The 13,785-nt window shown below is 50.3% G+C and overlaps 1 protein-coding gene across 1 annotated transcript in view; it reads right to left on the bottom strand.

Moving 5' to 3' along the window:
• The window catches only part of TTLL6 (tubulin tyrosine ligase like 6), a 28,715-nt gene extending 16,723 nt beyond the window's left edge, over positions 1 to 11,992 (bottom strand). The window contains 8 exon segments of the mRNA XM_022557828.2: positions 1,228 to 1,453; positions 6,131 to 6,216; positions 6,818 to 6,961; positions 7,734 to 7,890; positions 9,390 to 9,520; positions 9,658 to 9,776; positions 10,775 to 10,815; positions 11,689 to 11,992. Of these exon segments, the coding sequence (XP_022413536.2) occupies positions 1,228 to 1,453; positions 6,131 to 6,216; positions 6,818 to 6,961; positions 7,734 to 7,890; positions 9,390 to 9,520; positions 9,658 to 9,776; positions 10,775 to 10,815; positions 11,689 to 11,867 (1,083 nt within the window). The 5' untranslated portion in view covers positions 11,868 to 11,992.
• Between the last annotated feature and the right edge of the window lie 1,793 nt (positions 11,993 to 13,785).

Below are 13,785 nucleotides of genomic sequence, written 5' to 3'. Positions count from 1 at the left end.
GCCCGGGCTACCAAGATGAGTGGAAAGGAGAGGGAGAGAGGGTCTAGACTGGAGCCACAGTGAAGAAAGGAGGAAGCAGAAACCCCTCCAGTTTAACTAGCTTTCATTTTAGTCCTGTCTTCCTGAGAAGCATGGCAGGGGGCGGGGGGGGGCTGTCTTTGGTTTCCCCTCCAACTGGTGTGCGTGTGCCCCGTCCCGTGCACTGTGCATCCCAGAGAGTAGATGGAAGGGGACAGTCCAAAGGGCCAGGCTGGGAGGTGGGGAGGGGAAAGGAGTGATGCATTTGGGATCCTGACCGGGGTTGACAGGGAGACTGGTGGGAGGACGGAGAGGACTCATTTCTGCCCACAGAAGAGTCTACGTTGTTCAGAGGCACTGTGTGACATTTGAAGATTTCCAGCAGTTTCTGAAGGCCTGCTCCTGGTGGCTTATTCTGCTCTTCGGGTGAGAGCTCCAAACGGCCATATTCTCCTTCCCAGCCACACTTGGGAATAAGGGCTGGGAATGGAGGAAAGGCAAGGCCCCAGGAATCTCATCTGTAAATCTGGGTCTTGCGCTCTGAGGGCTGACGCTGTGTCACTGGCAGCTGTCACCATCACCTCTGATTTGTACCGCAGCCCCACTCCCACCCCCACTCCCGGCGTGCACCCTGAATGGCCACGGGAGAGGGCTGCTTGCACAGGTCCAATCGGGAAGAGAGGAGGCCACCCAGGAGCTTCTCTTCCTCCTCTTCCCACCACCCCACGGGTCTGGGGGAAGCAAGAAACTCACTGAGTGGCTCCCCACCCATTCCCGTGCCCACAGACACCGGGCCGCTCTCCGTTGGTGCTTGGAACTGAGTGGTCCAGGCCCCTAAGAAACAAGCCTGGTGGCTCCTGTCTGATCTTGAACATCCTCCACCCAGCTTTGGTGAAGAACCACCCCTTTCTGGGAGATGACTCTGTTATGAAAGGTAGAGCTGTCTTTAGAGGCCTGAGATCAGAGCTTCTAAGTCTGGGTGGACCTCGAGAAGGCACAAGGAATTCTCTAATTCCCGGCCGTCTACCTCCCTCTGGTGGCCACTTTTCAGCAAAGGGAGAAGCCCCAGGCAGCAAGCGCCTCCGAGGGGGGGCAGTGGCTTGGGAAGTGGATTACAACATCCTGGCTGAGCAGGAGGGCGGAAGGATGGGCCCGGCTGGCTCACCCTGGTAACAGGCATCAGTTTCACCCCTCGCCCCAAGCCCGCACCTCCAGCAGCCAGGGCTTGAGTTTGTGATCCAGCAAAATGTCGAAGCCCAGGATTTCAAAGCAGGCACTGGTGAGCGTGTGATTGCGGAAGCAGGTGTGGTAGTTATGCTTGATGATGGGGTGAGCCGAGATGAGCGTCTTGATGATGATGTCCTCGATATCTCTCCAGATCTGCCCCACGTTGTAGCCGTGGCTCTCCATGTACACGTTGAAGGTGGAGAGCTTCCTGGAAGGGAACCACGGGCCATGAGGCAGGGCAGCCCACCTCTGGTCATCTAAGGCCATGGCATGCTGGAAACCAGAAACTTCTGGAGAAGATAAGGCCCCAAGGCCAGTGGGGAGGGACACCCAGGAGCCAGGGTCATACCAGGGCTGTGTCGGCTCAGGAGGACCTTGCAGGAGCCACAGGGCCATACTCCTCAAGCCTCCACAGTCCTGGAGTGGGCAGAGATATACTGACATACTGTAAGCCCTGGCCTGGGCACTTTCACTGTAACATAGAAAGCACCTGTGGGCTGGGGCAGGAATTCGGTATCCCAGGTGAAAGCTGAATGGATGAATAAAAAATTTTTTAAAAACACACCCTACGGGCTTCCCTGGTGGCACAGTGGTTGAGAGTCCACCTGCCGATGCAGGGGACACGGGTTCGTGCCCCAGTTTGGGAAGATCCCACATGCCGCGGAGCAGCTAGGCCTGTGAGCCATGGCCGCTAAGCCTGCGCGTCCAGAGCCTGTGCTCCGCAACGGGAGAGGCCACAGCAGTGAGAGGCCCGCGTATCGCAAAAAAAAACACCCTACATCATGGTTTTGCTTTGGAGGCAATGGTTTCTCAGCCTGTGGTGTTCATTAGAAGCACTTAGGGAGGCTTTTAAGGCCACCGATACCTGGGTTCCACCTCAGCTATCTGAGGGGATTCTGGGGACGCTAAAGACACAGAAATTTTGTTCATTGTTAACCCCCTAAAGGGCTGACCAGAGGGGAAAGGAAACCCCAGGGCATCTCAACAGATAGGGTTACCAACTGTCCCAGGGCAAACCAGACAGTCTGATTTTAGAGCTGAAAGTCCCACATCCCAGGAAACCCCTCAGTCACAGGCAAACCTAGATGGCTGGTCACCCTATCACAGAAATCAGAGGATATCTACTCCATGAGGAGAGGTTTGTGAGGAAACATCTGAGGAAATGCTCTGGTCAGCTCTGAGCTGGGCAGTACAGAGACAGGGCGCATCTGACAGGTCCCAAAGGCAATGGCGGGGACAGACACTCACACGCACACAGGTGTGCACAGAGAACCAAAGTGGGAAGTGGAAATATTGGAGGAGGAAATACGGGCGATGCGGGGGAATGAAGAACAAAGAGAAGGATGAGAAGACAGGAAACACAGCTCACCCGGGCCATCCAAAGAGCTAGATGGACTCCCGTCAATGGAGCCAATGCACATTTGCGAAGGACCTGCTGTGTGTGCAAAACTCATGCAATGAGGGGATCCCAAGAAACCAGCACCTCTCTTCTGGGAAGCCTAAGGACCATTTGAGGAGTCAGCACACACATGAGACAACCAAAGATGCATTTATATCACGACAGATAAACAGAGGCCACTCAACATAGAGGCACACCTTTTCTACCTGCCATTGTCAAGGATGGAGTGTTGCACTTACGTGAATTTTCCAGATCGCTTGAAAGCAACCCTTTCAAGTGCAAAAAAAAAAAAAAAGTGTTTAATTTGCCTAACTGGAAAATAAATGTTCCCAGAGTAGATTATACACACCTCTACCTTCTTATAACAGACGTTATGAATCATAACATAACCTCTTCTTGATGACTCAGGCACATCACAATGAATACACATAATTGTGCAATTTCATAATGGCCAGTGGCTAGTCCATTCAATTGAACACACCAGCTATGTGCCAGGCACCCTGAAAGACGAAGAGGACCCGGTCTCTGCCCCAGAGGCCGGCCAGGTTTCCAGTTTTTCTTCTTCTTCATTGCTCCTACTGAGTTTGCAGCCTGGCAGGGATTTACTGCTGGTACAGCTGGCCTCAGGCTAGGGAGGGGGGAATTTGAGGTAGGGGATGGGCTAGTAGGAGAAGCAGATTGTCTCAAAAGATGGGGAAGAGGAAGATGAGGAAAGGTGAAAGCAAACAGGAGGGAGAAAAGGAAAGGACTCTGCCCCGCAACATGGGAGGCACCTAGAAGGCCAGGGCACCATTCTAACCATCAAGGAACTTAAGTACCATTGGGGACACAAGGAAAACATGTGCCCCAAGCACAGAGAAGTTACGGGCTACAGCTGATGCTGACCGTGAGGGTGGTGGGAGTCCAGAGACAGAGAGGTTACTGGGGGTGGTTAGACTCGGATTCCATAGGCTTGTCCTTAGAGATGGAAGCCAATCCTCTCATCTGACAGGTGAGGAATCAGAGGCCCACAGAGAAGATGGGTTTCACCCACACTGCAGTGGTTATATGGCTGAACCAGCACCTAGAACCAGGTCAGAGAAGGCAACACAGAAGCTTAGTTTGACATCAAGGATGTTCTCCCATGTTTTCAGTTGGAGCTGAGCAAAGGCAGAGAGGTGGGAATGAGCAAGGCCTGTGTATCAAAAATGAGCAAAAGAGTGTCCTGGGAGAACACCACGGAGCGGGTGGCACCGGCAGTACCACTAGTGGTTAAGGGCACAGACTCCAGGGTTAATTCCAGCTCTGCCACTTCCTAGCTGTGCGAACTTGGGCAAGTTTCTTAACCTTTTTACACCTGTTCCCCAATATGCAAAATCGGGGTGATCATATCACGCCAAATTTATAGTGTTGTTATGAGGATTAAATAGGTTGAGGAATGTAAATTTCTTAGAGCAGTGCCTGGCAGACAGGAAGCGCTCAACAAATAAAATGGTAACTATTAATGTAGTAATAATAATAGTGGGAAATGGGGTCTGGTCAAAGCATACAGGAAGCAGAGGAGTTTGAATTGGATGCTCTAGGCACCTGGGAGCCACACCGGTTACCTGAGAGCAGAAGTAATGAGTATACGGAATGTGTGATAATAACAGCACCCACTTGCATAGGGGGTATTGCTTTTGAGGCCTATTCATACCCATCATCTCAATAGGTCCTTACGGCATATTTGTGAGGCTGGCCAGCCGGGATTCATGTTTATTGTGTCATTTTATTTATTTATTTTTGGGCCGCGCCCTGCGGCTTGCGGGATCTCAGCTCCCCCACCAGGGATCAAACCTGGGCCCCCTGCAGTGGAATTGCAGAGTCCTAACCACTGGACTGCCTGGGAATTCCTTATTGCGTCATTTTAGAGAGGAGAAACCGGAGGTACAGAAAGGTTAAGCAGAGGTGGCTGGGACTAAGAAGAGTGAGGAGGCCGTGCGGCTGTCGAGGATGAGGCTGAAGCTAAGTCTGGTGGAAAGGAAGGGATGGAGGGACATTTGAAGGGGGAAACTTCAGAATTCAATGACATGCTGGAAGAGGAAACATCTAAGATGACACCAAACTCTCCAGTCCTGCGGGTTAGAAGTTAGAGAGGGGGAAGCTTGGACTGCTGAGGTGGAAGTGATGTGAGAGAACACGTGACATTGGGAAATGCTGAGCTGGAAGCAACGGGGAGACATCCAGGTGCAGCTGAGGAGAGATGGGCCTGGAGCACCACAGGGGGACAGGTGGGGCGTACTGCAGGGGCAGGGGAAGAGGGGGCAGCCGACAGCTCCAGCAGAGAGCGGGGATGGAGAAGAGGGATGAGGCCAGGCCCCAGTGAGTGAGGCGAGGAGAAGGAAGGGGAAGGAGGGAGGGGGAAATAGGGTAGCAGAACAATATTCCACACCCTCACCTTAGCCCTGGCACCACATGACACACACACCCATCACAGCCTGAGGGCCCAAAGCCTGTTAGTGGGGTGTCCATTCTCATAAGAGGAGGGAGATGAGGGGCCTTTGATGACGTGCCTTTAGACGAAGGAGAAATCACAGTAACTACAGGCATTATCTGTGCTCTGTCACAGGTCACTTGAGTCTCAGGGTGACCCTACGAGGTGGGCAGGGCAGGGCGTCTCACTGCCCTATTCTACAGACCAAGAAATGGAAGCTCAGAGAGGTGAAGGGACTTGCTCCAGCTGACTCAGCTGGCGTGGGTCAGAGCGGGGACTGGAAGCCAGGCCTCACCGAGCCCTGATGTTCAACATGCAACCGCGCAGGAGGCCAGAGGGTGCCCACAGACCAGGTGGGCAAAGAGGAAGTGGGGGAGCCGTGGGCAAAGTCGGGTGGCCAGCGCCCTCCGACAAGGGGGAGATCGCCTCCTGCCAGCCCAACACGTCCCCTTCCAGCAGGCTTAACCTAGTGATTTTCCATTTGCTTTTTGGAACTCTGCTACCAAGGGAGTCATGAAATTTCCTGTGCTTCTCTGATGCTCTGAAGCCAAACAGACTGCCTGTTTATCAGTCCTTTAAGTCTGATGCAAGAGAAAGAGCAGGGGCATCGTGACACATCACTTGAGAATCTCTGTTGGAGCAACACCCCAGGGAACCACAGGCCTGGCAGGTCCTTCTCCGGTGTCAGACCAGCAATCGATAAATATCTGTTGGTCTAGAAATGTCAGAAGGGCCAGCTGTAATAAGAGTATGTTTTGGTGTGTGTGTGTGTATCCTGCTGAGGAAACAGTTCGTGTTTATCTCTCCTCCTCCCAATCTCCTAGGGTTTATGATGTGGCCTTCTTTTAATGATTAACAGCCAGAGGGCAGAGACTAAGGAGTCTGTTCTGGGCTTAGAGGCAAAGAAATATTTTCTGACACCATGTGACCCAAGATGGAAACACTGATGGGGACTGACAGGGTTTGGATAGAATCTCAGAGAGCAGCTCGGAGCCCAGCAGGGAAAGAAAAGAGAAGGGAAGCCGCTTCCTTACCTCTTGCTGCCAGAGTGAGCATCTCGAAGGAAATTGGAACTGTGCTTATTAATGGAATAATTAGTCAGGTGCATGCAGATATCGTCCTGGGGAAAGAGACACAAGTCTGTGGGGTCAGGAGGAAGGGCAGCCTTCCACTTCCTCTCTGTGCCCTTCCATGGCCCCTGGGGCTTAAAGAGATGGAAAAGAAAGGGGGCGTCTTAGGGCTTACTTACACTGGCAAAACAGAGGAAGTAAGAAGGCGTATCCTACAGCCTGGAGCATAAGAAGCTCCCACTCCTGAGGTTGGGTGGCGCTCTGCTGAGGGGGGACTTCAGGAGCCCTGAGGGCCTGGGGATGTTGGGGGAGGGCTGGGGGCTTGCCCACATCCTTCTTTCCTTGAGCACCACGGAATTGTTGCTTTGCAGTCAGGCCACGAGTCCCCACCTCACCTCTTCCTAGCTCTGTGACCTTGGACAAGTCCCTTATAACTGGATTTTAATTTCCTTATCTGTAAACTGGAGATGATAATCCCTATCTCTGAGGGCTCTTGGGAGCGCTAAACGAAAGAACAGATACACCCTGGCACATAGTAAACCACAGTTCAGCAAGTGACAGCCACATCCACCATGCCTTGAGAATGTAGGTGTTAACTAGGATTTTTTACCAGCTAAGAGAGGAGGGGAGGCGGCATGTCCCCGAGCTCACCAGGTTGTCTGGGCAGGGGCGGGAGTAGGAGGTGGTGGCGAAGCGCGCCAGTCCTTCATTGTACACAAAAATCCTGAGAGGGTCACAGGATGTCATGAGCACGTAAATCCGCAGGTCAAACTTGAACCCGTCGATGATAAAGGGCTGGGAGGAGAGAACAGAAGACACACGGCAGCGTCAGAGGAGAAACCCCGACTTGAAGCCCATTAGCGCCCTGTCTTGTTTTTGTGGTTTCAGCTCCGGTGTTACCTGCGTTACAGAGGCCAGGCTGGGGTTGGGGAGGGGGACAAGGGAATTTAGGCCATGTGACCTTGTGCAAGCCACTAACCACACCAGGCCTCAGTTTCCTCATCTGTCAAATGGCATGAGTAACCACCTCCAAGAGCTTTCCTGGCAACAAGACAAAATAACATGAAAAAGGCCTGTGATGAAGGCCATGTTGTCACCACCCAGGGCTTGCTACCGTTGCACTTCTGCCAGAGTTCTCCCTGCAGTTGCAGTATTGATTGCGATGCCAGCCAGGTCTCCTATGCACCTTCTAGAAGGCTCCCTCCCTGTAAAGGGCTATACCTCCAGTCATGGACAGCTGGTTACCATGCTCTCTCCAGGGCTACTTCCCTCTCCCAAAGGAGGTGGGGCCTCCACAGACCCAAGCGGCTCTCCCAGCTGCCGTCTGTTAGAGGCAAGGGGCCAGCCTGGCAGCGCTAGACCAATCGACAAGAGTGCAAGGGCAAGGGCGCTCTGGCCCAGGCACATGTCACGTCTCTGGTCAGAAGGCTTGGTCCGACCAAGTCCAAGGCAGGACTTGGCTTCACCCCCACCCCACCATCCCTTCCCTCTTTTCACAACCAGTCCAGTGGAGCTTCAGCCTGAGGTTGCCGTGGATGATAAATAAATAATCACGATGAGGAAGTACCTTTGAGATATAGAGTTGACAGATCATATCCTCCCCTGGTTTGATTTCTTTCACTGTCCGGGTGATGAATATACCTCTGCCCTGGCAGCCCGAATCCGGCTTACAGATGTACACCTTATTTTTTCTTGACCTGCTGTAGTTCTGCAAATCTCCCCAGCTACCAGAGCAGGAAGAGAATGAGATACACCTTTAGCGGGGGGATCAGTGAAAATGAAGGCTAGCTCTTTATTTAAAAAAAAAGAAAAAAGTGACAAAAGCCCTGGAGTTGACAGACAGACGCCCAGAGATCTGGTTATAGGAGAGGCAGTCGAGCACACACAGCGGAGAGAAGATGGGCTCTGGAGGGAATTCAGACCTGGATTTTAGCCCCGGCAACAGCACTCACCAGCGGTGCAGCCCTTTACCAGGACTTGACCTCTCTAAGCCTCAATTCCATCATCTACACAATGAAGACAATGACAGCTATCTCACACATGACATGATGCGGGCACGGTGCTGGTCCACGCCACACACCCCACAAAGGTAACTAACTGTGACCCAAGCACTTCGGCTCTCTGAGTTTGCAGACAAGACGTGTGAGGTTCTGAATCTGACTCAGGCCCTGACAAATGATGTGACCTTGGATCCATCAGTCTCTTCCCCTGCTCTGGGCTTCAGCCTTTCCTCCGTAACACCTCCACTCCAGCTAGAGTGTGACAGGGCAAATGCTATCTTTGAACGTAGTTTGAAGAAAGTATATTCAGAAGAAAGAAACCAACTTCAAGGATTATAAATCTCAGGCTTGCTATACTTCTTATTTTCCATTTTAACTCAAAGGAGCATTGTCACCACTGGAGAAGTCACATGACTGCAATGTCCCTCAGTGGCCATGAAATCTGGAGGCTCCTGTCAACCCGATGGCAAACACATTTTCTCTGAAGTTGCTGCTAAGCTCTGCAAATTGTTCCAGACAAGTTAGGAAAGGCTGGGAACTCTGGGGCGCTTGGTTTGGGAAAGCACTGGGAGGAGACGGGAGAGTGGGATTCCTGGGGGGCCTTTGTGAGTAAGTATAATTCTGATGGCAATGCTTCTCTACTCCCCCACCTCGTCCCAAACACCAGACTGTACCCAGGTCATGCTCATGTCATCTCACATTCCTCCTGCTTCTCGTGATGTGGTCCAGAGTATTTTAGGTACCAGGAATGGATGTCCATTTTCCAAATGGATATAGTGAGACCAGAGATGGGAAAAGGCTGACTGCCATCCACGGCACTGCCATGGGTCAGAGGTCAGGTGTCCCTCCCTGCTCCTAACCTGGGTGCTAACCATTACCTCACTCCCTCCAGAAATGCTCGAGGGCCTTAAAAATTCCGAAAGTGCACAGTGAAAAGGCTGGAACAAGTTCAAAATCAACAGCTTTCAAGGTCAGAACAAATTCTCATCCCAACTGCAGGCACAGGCTCCAAGGCACCCAGCCCCTAAATGTCATCTAATTGTATAGGCAGAGCCTTGTGTTTTCTCAACCTTGGACACACCCTTTATTCCTTCTCTTCCTGAAGAGGAGAGAGAGATGGGAGACCCTATGGGAAGGGAAAGTAGCAACCAGGGACTCGGGGGCAAGTGGAAAATGTAAATTGGTGGTGGGGAGTGGAGAAAGGGGCGCAGGTGGGCACTCACTCAGCAGGAAGACACCAGGTCCTAGGGAAAAAGTGGAAATCTTTTGGGAATATCTTTAACATGCGGCTCATATTCCTGGCCAGCAAGTCCTTGCGGCAGATTTCAGTCATCCCTGGGAAGTGATTGATTTTCTGCAAAGGAAGCCGGAAGTCGTGAACAAGGGGGCCCATGGGAGTACCCATGAGCTCCCCCTGGGGACAGTCATAAGACTGAGGCTCCACGGGGTAGATGCCACGCTTACACAGAGGACCGGCTCTGACCCAGATACCTGGTAACTTTTGATTTCCATCACCCGCCCCAGCGACACCAAGTAGTCGGTCCAGTAGAGAGTCCAGTCGTCGTTTTCCCCTCCCTCTCGAAGGCCATACTGTTGGGCAGCCCTACGCACTGCCGTGGCAGGTGGAGAAAGAAAGGCCCGTCAGCCGGGAAGTGGGGGAGGAGCACGTGGTGGGGAGGTTATGTTTCTAGGTGCTCCCAGACCGTACACTGAAGCCAGACAACTGGGCTCCTTGGGACTGGAAGCCATCTTGCCCCATCTGGACACACCGTTGCCGAGAAAGGAACACAGAGAGTGGAAAGCTCCTGGGGAACACAGCCTGTGCCCAGTGACTTCCACAGAAGGTTTTCTGGGGTGAATGTTTCACCCACCCTTGCCAGGAAGTAGGCCTCTGGCTTTCCTCCAAGCACTAGCACTGAATGTTCAGGGGATATAAACGAATCCTTAACGTCAGCCACAGCCAAGCTTAATTAGCAAGGTAAATTGACAGAAAAAACTATGCAGTGTATTTCAAAACCATATATATGCTATCACGTCCTTCTTCTCCAGTCCCTGTTAATCTTAATAACTGGGAGCTGACTCCAACACAAACTCAAATGCCTTCAAGAGCCTGGAAAAAAAGAAGTGCCTGCAGTGACCAGGAGAGTCAGGACCAAACTAAAGCACCCAAATTTGAAATGAAAATAGTGGACTTCCCTGGTGGTGCAGTGGTTAAGAATCTGCCTGCCAATGCAGGGGACACGGGTTCAAGCCCTGGTCCGAGAAGATCCCACATGCCGCGGGGCAACTAAGCCCATGTGGCACAACTACTGAGCCTGCGCTCTAGAACCCATGAGTGTAGAGCCCGTGCTCCACAACAAGAGAAGTCACCACAGTGAGAAGCCCGCGCACTGCAACAAAGAGTAGCCCCCACTCGTGGCAACTAGAGAAAGCATGGGCAGCAATAAAGACCCGACACAGTCAGAAAATAAAAATAAAATAAATAATTTTTTTTAAAAAATCACCCTTCAAAAAAAAATAGAAAGAAGAATATATGAGTGAGCCTTCCCAACTCTTTGGGGGAATCCAGTGGGTCCCCATGGTGGGTGCCTTGAATGCAGGTGCTCACCACTCTCATATCGGCAGCTGGATAGATTGATCACCAATCATCTGGAAAAGAGAAAGGGGAAAGCACCAAGACAGAGACAGACACACATGCCAGAACAAGGGACTGCACGTAGAAACATGGTGTCCCACGTGGAGCTGCCTGATACCTAAGTGGTCACACTAAGCCCGGTTTGACCATCCCTGTTACTGAGGACACAAATCCCCAGGGTTGCAGAGTGACAGAAAACATGGGTTCAGAGTACTGTTACTCTGCCCACGAGCTAGAAATTCTGTATTGTGATTATAGCTGATTTTGCTTGAAGCTTCATATTAACATCATCACCTCCTCAATCCTTTTACTCCAGTGGCCCATCGGGAACAGGAAGTGAATATCTTTTTGGCCAAAATACTTCATAGTCTTCCTCCTCTTGCCCCCCCATTAAGGGAAGCTGTGAGTTAGAAAGCAGACAAGCTTTCAGACGTCAATCAGTCTGAGGAGGAATTCACTCCCCCTCCAGAATGGAGCAAAAGGTATGGCAAAATATTAAATAAGAACTAGAATGTGGAAGCTGCGGTCAGATCCTAAGAAGTCGGCGTGATTCTGTTACATTTAAAGTGTACTAAATCCCCAAGACAATAAGCACTTTCTTAAAACAAGGAAATCCATCGTCTCTCCCCACACAATTTTTTAAAGGGATTCTAAACACAAATAGAATGAAGATTAGGACAGGCATGGTTTTATATTACACACCATTATTTGATTCTATAAAACAGATGATCAAAAGTGGGTTCTTTTTATATGAACCAAAAGTGGTGTGATTTTTACTCCGCACAGTTTCTCCTTTACCCACTCCTTAGCAGCCGAGGCCCGTCCCCCTCCAGGTCCCTCCTGCTCTTACCAACATGGATCCCCATTCCTCATCTTTCAGTCCTAACCTCTTTTTCTTCCTCTTCTTCTTGCCTTGCTGCTGGGCATGCTGAAGCCCATTTTGAGCCCCAGTGTTCTCTCTCACAAAAGCCAGGGTGACGATTTCTTTTGAATCTTCTATGGAACTGTCCTCTCTCTCTTCTGAGTCTGTCCCTTCCTCTCCTTCCAAAAGCAGGCACTGAAGCATCTCCCCTGCCTGGAGGAAGCTCTGGGGAAACACGGGTCCTCCCCTGGAGAGAGGGTAAATGGAGTGGCAGTTACTCGCATCCACCTGCAGGGGGACCCCCCTCCCTTGCTCTTGTGGGCGGTGGACCAGCGCTCAGAGACCAGACAACAGGTTGCCGTTTATAAAATGCCACGCCACCTCCACAGTTGGTGCAGGCTCCAGCAAGGAGCTGATTCCACCTTTTGCCATGACTATGACCTTGGGGACTCATTCAGCCAACACTGGCCTTGGTTTTTCCCTCCTGGGGTTTTCAGAAGCAAGCTGAGATGCTATGCATGGCACCATGCCATAAACAATCTTATTATTAAAGTGAGTGAGTGTCTGGAGACAGCTTCAGAACCAAGCCCTAAGCCTCCCTAGCTGAGGAAGTTAGTCCCCGTGGGTGCAGATGAGGTGAGGTGCTTTGAGGAGGTCTGTTAACTATTTGGGCTCTGCACCAAACCTCCCTCCCACAATCTGCTGGCCTCAGAGTGAACACAACTGGCGCTCATGAGTGCAGGACTGGCTCGTAGCTGGTTGAACAAGGTTCAAGCCCGGGGCCAGATGCAGCCCTTCGGAGAGACCTCAACCACAAAAGAGGCTACAGTGTCTCCCTCACTATCCAATTCAAAATAAAAGCAAGACCAAATTGTAAAATACCTACAAGGAAGTCCAGCAAAGTTCCCATTCCACCCCCACCCCCGCCGCCCCCGTGATGACTTCTGTGATGTTTGCTTGAAATTTCAAGTATCAAATTTGTTGACATGGTTTTTAATGCCCCTGCTTCACTAATCCTTAGGAATGTGCTTAGTCTGCCTTTGGGTACCCAGAACTGCCCAGGCCCAATAAACTGATTCATATCCTCTTCACATCTGAGGCTTCTATGACCATAAAGCCAAATTTCTGGTGCTTTCCCTTCCTCTCCTCACCTCTCCAAAGCCCGCCAACCTCCTCACTATTTCAGGCCCTCTCTCTTCTTGCTACTTACCCTGTTCTTTCCTCACAAACTCTTTGGCTTTGAAAAAAGATATTAATAATATCTTTATTATAATGTATTCTAATGTACTATTATCATTGAAATACTATAACATTAAAGGAAGCTCAGAAAAGGGCAGTGTGGGAAATCACCCGTAGCTAACATAGCAACTTTGGCCCTACTGTGTATTCTTTTTTATTCTAAATTTCTAAGCATAATTATTCTTATATGATTGTGACCATAATAGATAAACAATTCTGTATCTGCTTTTTGCCCACTTACAATCATAACATAACCATCCTTTTGGTTGTGGCAAAGTTTACATAGTTCTAATTTTTAATGGTTGTGTAATAATATCCCATTGAAGGAACGTGTCTGAATTTAACCAACCATTGCCCTATTACTGGCAGGGTAAGTTGCTTTCAATCTTGCTATTATATAAATAGCTCTAAAATGCACACTTTCATGTTCAGAAGAGCTTGTATTTCTTCAGGATTATATCCTTAAGATATTTATCCAGAACTAGAATTACTAAGTTAATGAATATGAAAATTATGTAGCCTCTGATATTTTATTTATTTATATCACCATGTTATTTCCCAGAGGGATTCCAACAATTTCGACTACCACCAGCAACGTGCAATTATAGCAGGCTCACCAGAGTCACACAATCTCTTGGGAATCATCTCCCCTCTGTACCCAGCCGTGCTAATTCTAGACAACTTTTATACCTTACGGCCAGGTTTTTTTTTTAACATTAATACACCCTGCCACCTCTCTCTGCTTCTTTCTCAAACCAGAATGGGGAAGGGGGCTCTAACTCAGAGGCTACCTATGAATAATTTCATAATAAACCCTTACATGGGCATCATTCTTTAGGCTTTCCAAAGAATTGTCACATATACGATCTCACTGAATGCTTGT

This window comes from Delphinapterus leucas, chromosome 19 (genome assembly GCF_059928025.1).
Source record: "Delphinapterus leucas isolate spDelLeu-1000000601 "Yukka" chromosome 19, BTC_Dleu_Yukka2, whole genome shotgun sequence".
Lineage (NCBI taxonomy): Eukaryota > Metazoa > Chordata > Mammalia > Artiodactyla > Monodontidae > Delphinapterus > Delphinapterus leucas.
The sequence above is the reverse complement of the archived record's forward strand: the minus strand, read 5'-3'. Positions and strand labels throughout refer to the sequence as shown.